This window comes from Aegilops tauschii, chromosome 2 (assembly GCF_002575655.3).
Source record: "Aegilops tauschii subsp. strangulata cultivar AL8/78 chromosome 2, Aet v6.0, whole genome shotgun sequence".
NCBI classification, from domain to species: Eukaryota; Viridiplantae; Streptophyta; class Magnoliopsida; order Poales; family Poaceae; genus Aegilops; species Aegilops tauschii.
The window spans coordinates 161435591-161446215 of record NC_053036.3 but is presented as its reverse complement, the minus strand read 5'-3'; the positions used below and the strand labels follow the sequence as shown (position 1 = coordinate 161446215).

Genomic DNA, 10625 nt, shown 5'->3' with positions numbered 1-10625 from the left:
GGTTCACCGGACATGCCGGTTAGTCTCCATATGTTTTCTTGCCCACTGCCTATATCAACATCAATAAAATTATCCTCCCTTTTTGTATTCTCCTCTCTGCTAAATCAATGAAAAGCCAGGCAATCTGGATCTTTAAAAAAAAAAAATTGTCCGTTTTGAACCGAAGTGACAAATCTACCTCTTTGTTCCATAACATCAATAATCCACCACTCCGCCCATTGCTTCGAACCACCTCCTTAAAGTCCATCTTTAACCTTCTTCTTAGACATTCAGCCGGGTATTCTTCCAAGTGAGTTTCAGACAAGAAAATAACATCAGCACTAGTACGCCTCTGGACCTCCAGAAGCGTCCGTACTGCCGCCGCCTGCTGCAAACCTCGACAGTTCCAACTAAGCAATTTCATTGCTCTGTTCAAACTCGACCAAAATACAAACGCTGAACCAACGGCAAGCCTTCAAAACATGCTTCAACAGCCAAAGACCAAAAGAGCAGACAAACACATCTACTACTAGAACCCAACGTGCATGGAGATATGTAATAGAGATTGGAGAGACCACGCCGACGTAAAGTCGCCGTCCTGCAAAAACTCACTGGCACCCGCGCCGCCGCCGACGGCGATGGGCCAGCAAAACCCTAGTCGCCCTCGCGATCGCCTCTCACGGAAAGAAAACGATAGAAGGCACGTTAAGTGTTCAATATTTTTTTCATGTATACAGTATACATATGCTGCGTGTGTTGTTTATTACTATCGTTTTTTTTGCAGGTTATTACTATCGTTATCAGTCATGCATCACATGCTTAATTATGCGTTCAGCCGTCAGAACCACCGAAGATCTAGAGTCTGCTACACTTGGTGCGACATGTCGCCGACGGGCTTACTAGTGTAAAGCTGTTCCCGCGCTCATGTAAACACATCTTCTTTTGTCTATAACTTTTAGAGGAAAGCCAGATTGCCCGACTTTATAAATATAAAGCCCAACAAGCTGAGTTAACATAATCCAGTACAAGGCGGAAGAGGTTTTTTTTTTAAGGCGGAAGAGGTTCAAACCGATCCATACAGCCAACGAGGCAACCATGGCACGCAGGCCAGCAAAAACTAAGGTAAAGAAGGATCTACGCTCCAGCTCCAGAAGACAGCAGCGCAGGGGAGGCGGGGACAGAGTGAGAAGGCACCCGGATCTTGGAAATGAGCGAGGCCAGCCTTAGCCAATGGCTTCCATTGCTGTAAAAGGGCAACCATTTTAAACAAGCAATCAGGCGGACGGTTAGGAAATATTTGCTTTGTAAATTTATTTCGAGTAGTCCAAAAACACTAGGCAAAAGCAGCAAAAGCGATCCAGAAAACACAAACAAACTGGGCGATCCAGAAAACACGGACAAACTGGCCCCAGAGGTTCTTGGCTAAGTTAAAAAGATCCGAGAACCTCGATGGGTTCCAGTTGCAGTTCAACCACGATCAAACACAACTTCAGCCAAATCTGGATAAGGCACATTTGAAGATAATGTGTTCAGTGTCTTCCTTCTCTTAACAAAGAGGGCAAGTTGCGTTAGCGTTGCCGCTGCGTTCAAGAATTTGGTCACTAGCTGCAAGTTTGAGTTTAATAGCCTGCTAAAGATTTGTTTTGTTTTGTTTTGATTTAAGCGGAATGCATGCTCGCTACGTAGCCTTAAAATGAGAGTCCTGCCTCCCAGAGATGAGCTTATAGAGTATAAGGACTTAATCGAGAATTTTCCCAAGGTGAAGTGGGGCCAAACAAGCGAATTGGGTGAATCCGAGAGCACCGGGAACAAGGCAGTGAGGTCGTGCCAGTTGGCCAACTTTGTAGGAGACAAAGCACGCCGGAAACCAAGGTCCCAGCTGCAAGCAGCAAGCTCCGCAATGGAGGTGGACTGATTGGAAACATAAGAAAAAAGAACAGGGGAGGACTGAGAGAGAGGGCCGTCACCAATCACCAATCAAGCCAAAAATGGGTGGAAGCCCCATCTCCCATCACAAATTTCAGAAGGTTTCTGAATTCATCGCGCACCTTGTGGAGAGACATCCAGAATTGCGAGCCATTAAGAGCAGAGGACATAAAAGGTGTGGAGTTTGGGAAGTATTTAGCTTTCAGGATCTGTATCCAAATGGAATCCTCAGGTTCAGAGAAAATGCGCCACCACCACTTCATAATTAGGCTAAGTTAAAAAGATCCGAGAACCTCGATGGGTTCCAGTTGCAGTTCAACCACGATCAAACACAACTTCAGCCAAATCTGGATAAGGCACATTTGAAGATAATGTGTTCAGTGTCTTCCTTCTCTTAACAAAGAGGGCAAGTTGCGTTAGCGTTGCCGCTGCGTTCAAGAATTTGGTCACTAGCTGCAAGTTTGAGTTTAATAGCCTGCTAAAGATTTGTTTTGTTTTGTTTTGATTTAAGCGGAATGCATGCTCGCTACGTAGCCTTAAAATGAGAGTCCTGCCTCCCAGAGATGAGCTTATAGAGTATAAGGACTTAATCGAGAATTTTCCCAAGGTGAAGTGGGGCCAAACAAGCGAATTGGGTGAATCCGAGAGCACCGGGAACAAGGCAGTGAGGTCGTGCCAGTTGGCCAACTTTGTAGGAGACAAAGCACGCCGGAAACCAAGGTCCCAGCTGCAAGCAGCAAGCTCCGCAATGGAGGTGGACTGATTGGAAACATAAGAAAAAAGAACAGGGGAGGACTGAGAGAGAGGGCCGTCACCAATCACCAATCAAGCCAAAAATGGGTGGAAGCCCCATCTCCCATCACAAATTTCAGAAGGTTTCTGAATTCATCGCGCACCTTGTGGAGAGACATCCAGAATTGCGAGCCATTAAGAGCAGAGGACATAAAAGGTGTGGAGTTTGGGAAGTATTTAGCTTTCAGGATCTGTATCCAAATGGAATCCTCAGGTTCAGAGAAAATGCGCCACCACCACTTCATAATTAGGCACTTGTTCATCGTCGAGGTATTGATACACCCCCCCCCCCCCCCCCCCCCCCTACACACACACAGAGAAGGGCCATTCTTTATCTTGCTAGTCAAATTTAAGTATACTTTATAAATAAATTATTTCTAGTTGTTCAGTTTGGGTATATTTAAATGGTGTTGTTAGATTTGTCAAAGCAGTTTTGCTATTCTTGCAGGATTGCATTTCCTTGTCATTTATAGATTTAGAAACATGCACGGGAAAAGAGGTGAAAGTATAACTTTAGAAAACATGCACAGACAAAGATGCTAACGTTGGAGAATGTGCACAGACAAAGATGCCAACTATTTTGAAATGTATTAGCTAGTTTCTCATCCCTCAAATCTATGTTAAGTACAAAGTGATGATTGCAACTATCAGATAGGACTTGTATACCTTACAGTAAACGAAAAGCTATAATCGGAGGTAAAATCATACCGCTGAAACTGCAGTTCCTACAAAGCAGCATATCCACGCCTTAGGCCCAAGGATTGATGACCTGGTTGAAATTTGAGGAAGCGAATAAGTTTACAATGTCTAAATTCAGGTCATGCTCCAAAAACAAACTCCAAATTAAAGAAGTAGCCATATCTTTTAACCAAAATAGTAATGACTTAAGACCCGCACTGCAAATACAACAGCCTTTGTGGCCTTATTTTTTAACCAAGCTAGTAAATGATGTAAGACTCTGTTATGACCGGCATATTAGGGGTTTAGCCCAGTGGGTTGTGGCCCAAGTTATCTTATCATTATTAGGGGCTTAGCCCAATTATCTTATCGTTATTAGGATAGTTTGCTTAGGAGTCAAGTAAACCTCTCTATATAAGGAGAGGAGATGTATCAATCTAATCAAGCAAGAAGCAATCATTATTTGCTCGGCTTCCCGAAGGGAGCTGGGAGACCTAACCCTAGCCGCCTCTTGCGCCGCCGCCGCCTCTTCTCCACCACGCAAGGACGGCGCCCAGCCGCCGGCTGCCGCGCCCTCGACCTCGTCTTCCTCCATCTTTCCCCTACAATCTCCGCCCTAGAACCGGCAGAACCCTAGCTCCTAACACCTTGGTATCAGGTAGCTCAGTTCCGATCATGTCTTCGCCGCCGCCCATCCCGTCGCTTCCGCTGCCGACCGTCACCACCACGCCGCTGGCCTTCTCCACCGCGCTGCTGCCCTCCCCGTCCGCGCCGCTGGTCGCATCCTCCGGCGCCGCCACCACCCAGATGACGGCGCCCTCCACCGCACCACCGGCCGCCGTCTACTCCCCGGCGGAGATCACCGGGGTCCTCAACGATCTCGTCACCGCCGTCCAGGGGATACGGCTATACCTAGCCGCCCCCTACGGGCCGCCGGCCGCCGCGACCGGGTCAGCCGCCCTGCCGTGGTATTCGGCACCCGCCGCGCCGACCAGGCCTCTACACCACCACTGGCCGCTTCAGCCGCCGCCACGCCCCAATGGCCGCAGTGGCCGGCGCCGGCCCTCGCCGTGTCACCCACGCCACCCGGGTCCTCGCCGCCACCGCCCTGGCAGCCGCCGCACCCTGGGGCCACCGCGACGCTGGTCGGGCCACTGCAGCCCTCGCTGCAGCTACAGCCAACCCCCGCCACCGCCCCGATCTGGCCACAATGGCCGGCCGTGGCCAACACCGCGCCCGCCGCCTCCACCATTCCCAGGCAGCAGCAGCTGCCGCTGCCGGCGCCTCCGCCGCCCAGCACCGGGCTGACTACAACCGCGCCGGCGGGCGTGCCGATTCAGCAAGTGCGGTTCCCGCCCTCGCCGTCCCAGCTTCCGGCCTGGTTGGCCGGGACGTCACCGCGCCAGTCTACACCATGGCCGCGGACCAGCCGGCGCCCCCCCTGTCGTACGACGGGCCCTCCGGCTCCGCGGGTTTCCACGCTGGCTTCGACGGGCCACCGCTTTCCTGCGGACCACCTGTGCACACCGGACCAACGCCATCCTCTTCGCTGATCCGTACCGCCGAGCCGTACACTCACGGCGGTCATGCTCAGACACCGCCGTGCTTCGCCAAGCTCGCCTTCGCCACCTACGACGGCGCCGAGAACCCCCTCAACTGGCTCAACCAGTGCGAGTAGTTCTTCCGGGCGCAACGGACGCTCGCGTCGGACCGCACCTGGCTCGCCTCTTATCACCTCCGCGGCGCCGCACAGACGTGGTACTACGCCCTCGAGCAGGATGAGGGCGGCATGCCCCCATGGGAGCGTTTTCGCGAGTTCTGCCTCCTTCGATTCGGACTACCGATACGTGGGAGCCGGCTGGCGGAGTTGGGCCGCCTTCCCTTCACCTCTACGGTGCAGGACTACACCAACCGCTTTCAGGCCCTGGCGTGCCACGCGTCCGGCGTGACGGCTCACCAGCGGGCCGAACTCTTCATCGGCGGTCTGCCAGATCATATCCGCGTGGACGTCGAGCTGCAGGGACCCCAGGACCTCAAGATGGCCATGTACTACGCCCGCGCATTCGAGCGCCGCGCGGTGGCCATCCAGCAGGCATCACCGTCCCGGGCCGCTGGGCCGCCACCCTGGCCGGATGTTCCCGCGCAGGGTCGGCCTGCTCAGACTTCTGCGGCACCCCTTGCCGCGACCGCGGCGCGCCCATTCCGCCGGCTCACCTCGGCCGAGCTACTCGAGCGTCGCCGCCAAGGGTTGTGCTTCAACTGCGACGAGACCTACATGCCTGGCCACGTCTGCCCCCGACTCTTCTACCTGGAGGCTGCAGACTACATTGAGGAGGACGCCGTCGCCGCCGGGCTCGGCGACCTGGCCGCCCAAGCTGGCGCCGGCGGAGATGACCGGGGTCCTCAACGACCTCGTCACCTCCGTCCAGGGCATACGCCTCTACCTGGCAGGGCCCTACGGGCAGCCGCCGCCCTTGCAGCCGGTCGCCGCGACCGGGCCAGCCGCCCTGCCCTGGTACGCGCCCACCACGGCGCCGATCGGGCCTCTACACCACCTCTGGCCCGGTCAGCCGCCGCCCGCCGTCGCCCCCCACTGGCCGCAGTGGCCGGCTCCGGCGATCGCCGCGCCCCCGACGCCGCCCGGGCAGCCGCAGCCCCAGCTGCCGGCCCCACCGCCGCCCGCTGCCGCGCCTCAATGGCCACAGTGGCCGGCCCCGGCCCTCGCTGCGCCCCCCACGCCACCCGGGTCTGTACCGCCGCAGCTGCCGGCCCCGCCCCCGCCCAGCACGGGGCCCGGGTCACCCACGCAGGGAGGCGTACCGATCCAGCAAGTGCGCTTCCCGCCGTCACCGTCCCCAATACCGGCCTGGCTAACCGGATCATCGCCGCCACCCGTCTACACGTCGGCTGGAGACCCGCCGGCACCCACTCTGCAGTTCGGCGATCCCTCCGGCTCGCCGGGGCACTCCACGGGCCGCAGCCATGCTGACTGGGCGCCCCAATCCTCGCTGCTTCGCACCTCCGAGCCAGTCGGCCACGGCGCTCCGACTCAGACACCGCCGCGGTTTGCCAAACTGGACTTCGCCACTTATGACGGCACGGAGGACCCCCTCAACTGGCTCAACCAGTGCGAGCAGTTCTTTCGCGGGCAGCGCACCCTCGCCTCGGAGCGTACCTGGCTCGCCTCTTACCACCTCCACGGCGCGGCACAGACCTGGTACTACGCCCTCGAGCAAGACGAGGGCAACATGTGCCTCCTTTGTTTTGGGCCACCGATCCGCGGGAGCCGCCTGGCAGAGCTAGGCCGCCTTCCCTTCACCTCCACGGTTCAGGACTTTGCCGACCGTTTCCAGGCCCTGGCATGCCACGCGTCGGGCGTGACGACGCAGCAGCGGGCCGACCTCTTCGTCAGTGGACTTCCGGATCACATCCGCGTGGACGTGGAGCTTCGGGGACCCCAGGATCTCCAGACGGCCATGTACTACGCCCGTTCGAGCGCCGCGCGGTGGCCATCCAGCAGGAGTCACCGTCCCGGGCCGCTAGGTCGCTACCCTGGCCGGATGTTCCCACGCAGGGTCGGCCTGCTCAGGCTTCCGCGGCACCCCTCGCAGCGACCGCGGCGCGCCTGTTCCGCCGGCTCACCTCGGCCGAGCTACTCGAGCGTCGCCGCCAAGGGTTGTGCTTCAACTACGACGAGCCCTACACGCCCGGCCACGTCTGCCCGCGACTCTTCTACCTGGAGGCTGCAGACTACATTTCGGAGGACGCCGTCACCGCCGACCTAGCCGCCCCAGCTGTCGCTAAGGTGTTTGACGCTGGTTGATCACCCCGAGGAGTTCAGCAAGTGCTTCCCCACCTTACAGCTCGAGGACGAGCTGTTTGTGCAGGCGGGGAGAAGTGTTATGACCGGCATATTAGGGGTTTAGCCCAGTGGGTTGTGGCCCAAGTTATCTTATCATTATCAGGGGCTTAGCCCAATTATCTTATCGTTATTAGGATAGTTTGCTTAGGAGTCAAGTAAACCTCTCTATATAAGGAGAGGAGATGTATCAATCTAATCAAGCAAGAAGCAATCATTATTTGCTCGGCTTCCCGAAGGGAGTCGGGAGACCTAACCCTAGCCGCCTCTTGCGCCGCCACCGCCTCTTCTTCATCGCGCCACGGCGCCCCGCCGCCGGCAGCCGCGATCGCATCTCCGTCAACCCTCCCCCTTCCCGTACAACCTACGCCCTAGACCAGGTAGGATCCTAGCTCCTACCAGACTCGCATTGCAAATACAATGACGTTAAGATACGGTAATAATACATGACTCACAAGTTTTGCGAGTCTCACGGTGACAGACATCTATCTTTTCGATGGGTATGCCATTAGCCATGAACATTTGTGTTAACACAGGAACTCTTTCATCATCCTTGGGACATTTTATCTTGACCATTGTAAGGTTCTTGCAAGCAAATGATATACCCTCCAGTCTGATATTGTCTTCTATTTCCTCATGATCCTTCTCATAGAACAAAATAAATGTCATGAAATAGGTCCAAATTAATCTATCACATTATAAAAGCAGTATGTGAGAAAGCTCATACCGTTTTAAGTTTAAGAAAAAGAGACTCCAGATTTGGAGCATGCTGCAAGAATGAAACTAACGGATAGAAGTCGGCAGCCATACACCACTCACCAAGGGCTAACACCTTCAGGTTGCTAAAAATTTGGCATATTTCCAATTCCCTATTAAGAATCAACTTTGGCACAAAAAGTGAATTTGTTCAGTTCACAGAAAAGAATAATAACACAGTGAATCTACTAGTAGTTAGAAATTTTCGTGGAAGTGAATGTTTGCTTCTGGTTAAGTTATGTAAAATGATGTTATCGTTAGACTGTTACCCATTTCCAATGCCCGTTGCTTACACAATTTTATTACAATAACACTAGAACTGTTACCCATAACCTATTGTGATTTTGATTTTTCAGTATGCAGCCAGCTGTTGTTACTTGAGTCACTGAGTGCAAAAACAGTACAAAATGTGCACATAGCACATTGGACACCCAGTGGAAAAAAAGGGGTACAGACTTTTTTCGGCAATGGAAACAACTAGTTGAAAAATATCATTTGCTCCCTCCGTTCCATATTAGCAACAGATTCATAGGAAACATAGGCATACTGATTACTGAAGGAGATATGTCAGCAACAGATTCATAGGCATACCTCTCCGGCATCAGCTATCAGCTCTAAACTTGTAGCATTTGAAAGGCTGCGGATAACATTTTGGCCACCTAAAACTTTAGCACCATCCAATATGTCAGAAGTGCTCAAGTCGGTATCAGTATCACTATCACAGTGGTCATCATCGGAGTCACTGTCGTCGCCGCTATCACATTCAAATGCATCTTCATCGCGATCTTTGTACTTGTATTCAAACTTATCATGCAAGAAAGAGTCATTTCACATGATGGTGCCGGTAGCCAGCGACCCCAAGTTTTCGAACGACGGAGCACGGTGGTATGGTATGACACAGCGCAGTGATACAAGGCTCGGAGCAGCGATGGACAGGTCAGCCATGATCCTGCACTCAACCATGGTCAAACTAATAAGTGAGGCAGATGATATCTGGGGGGCATACAGGAAGCACTCCTTGAGCTCCAGGACTTCCAAAGAAGGACACTGAGAAGAGAGCTGCCTTAATGTCTTGTCTCGCAACATTGTACCCGACAGGTGCAGGTGTTTCAGGTGGCAGGAGATGAACGGCACGTGCTCAAGATCAGAGAAGGCATCATCCCTTGGATGATGACTAAGCTCGATAAACCGTGCCCTGCGGTTTATGGCAGCACGGATCCACATGTCGACATCCGTAGAGCAGTAATCCTCCCTGTCGTCATCATATTTAGGGCTATACGGCATTGAATCATCATCAACAGACGACGTTGGGCTGGACAGGAGCCGGAGTGTGTCCAACGGCGCAGACACCTCCCGAAGGAGCAAGAAGTGGTTGGCGAACCTGGCGAATCGCATGGGGAGCCGGCGGTGGCGGGCTTTGCAACAGACCCGGAGGTCGAGGCAGGGCACAGAGGCCCAGAGGTTGCGCCAGCGGCGCGAGAGCACGCAGGTGCGAGCCACCTCCCACGCCCACAGGAACGACATGACCTTGTGGAGGAGCGCATCTGGGAGGTCACTGAGGTGGTCAACATGGGCGGTGCCGGTGCCGGCGCCGTACCTCTCTCCTTCGACGACGGCGTCGACTTTGGTTTTCTTCTGGGACATTTGGTCGAACAGTTAGCCTGCACTTCGGCTTTAGATGGTCGCGCTAAGTTTATAAGAGGAAATTCCTCGGGAAGCTTGCATTACGTTGCACGGGAAGAAGGTAAAGGCTGTGGAGTAGATCGGACCTGCACAAGGATTAGCCAAGTTACGGTGAGTTCTTGCCGTTCAAGTACAATCACGGTGATAGCACCGGCAGGCGGCCGGTAACCTTGTGAATAAATCCGTTTGCCCCTTTTGCAACGAAAAGCAGATTCTACAGGAGTAAATTGCTGCAGAGAGCCACAAACCTCGACGATGATCTCGTCCAGCGTCCAGCCAAGTCGGCGGGGGTCGAAGCAGGAGAAAAAGAAGACGACGACCACTAGGGTTCCATCCGCGAGGACTGCTTCGTTTTTTTCTCTGATCTGATGTCATGATCGGACCTGGGCCTGACGTAGTTTTGATTCTGTTTCCTAAATTCTGTTTTTTATTTGCTTTCATCATCACAATTCACAAATAAGGGCATTCCCTAGCTAGCTGGGATTCGAAGCAGCGACTTGCTGGTTCTAGCAAAGCAGCGGTAACAACCAAGCCACATTCTTTGGACGTGACTCATTACCTTCTTTTCTTTAATTATTTATTTATTACTGTGTTTTTTTAACGGTTTTCTTTTTTTTTCTTTATTCATTTTTATATTTATTCTCTTACTCTTTTGATAAGTGCGCGAACTTTCTCAGTTTCGCTATTTTTTAAAACAATCGATGAACTATTTTTCAAATCCTGGAACTTTTTACAAAATTGATTAACTCTTTTTTAAAATTGTGAAAATTTTCCAGTGTCAATGGACTTGTTTCAATCGATGAACTTTTTTTTTCCAAAATCCAGTGAACTTTTTTGAATGAGTGAAAAATAAAAAAAATTGATGAACTTTTTATCAAAATCTGGTTAACTTTTTTTCGAAACAGGGTGAATATTTTTTATATCCATTAACTTTTTTTCAAAATCTGGTGAA

The 10625-nt window shown here is 52.8% G+C and overlaps 1 protein-coding gene across 2 annotated transcripts; it reads right to left on the bottom strand.

Annotated features, from left to right (window-relative positions):
- Positions 1–906: 906 nt before the first annotated feature.
- LOC109752051 (MEIOTIC F-BOX protein MOF) lies at positions 907–10222 on the bottom strand. 2 transcript variants are annotated; one of them, XM_040399707.3, is made up of 6 exons: positions 9922–10222; positions 8582–9759; positions 7962–8117; positions 7690–7876; positions 3406–3466; positions 907–1222 (listed from the first exon to the last, which is right to left on the bottom strand). In XM_040399707.3, exon 2 carries the CDS (start codon positions 9632–9634, stop codon positions 8819–8821), a length of 816 nt encoding a protein of 271 aa, XP_040255641.3. In that variant the 5' UTR covers positions 9635–9759; positions 9922–10222; the 3' UTR covers positions 907–1222; positions 3406–3466; positions 7690–7876; positions 7962–8117; positions 8582–8818. The 2 variants fall into 2 exon arrangements, 1 of the variants encoding a protein (XP_040255641.3); XR_012202171.1 differs by lacking the exon at positions 8582–9759 and having other exon boundaries at positions 933–1222; positions 9922–10102.
- Between the last annotated feature and the right edge of the window lie 403 nt (positions 10223–10625).

What these genes read in the sequence shown, in the direction of transcription:
- LOC109752051 (XM_040399707.3), bottom strand. Translation starts at nt 9,634, where the DNA reads ATGTCCCAGAAGAAAACCAAAGTCGACGCCGTCGTCGAAGGAGAGAGG.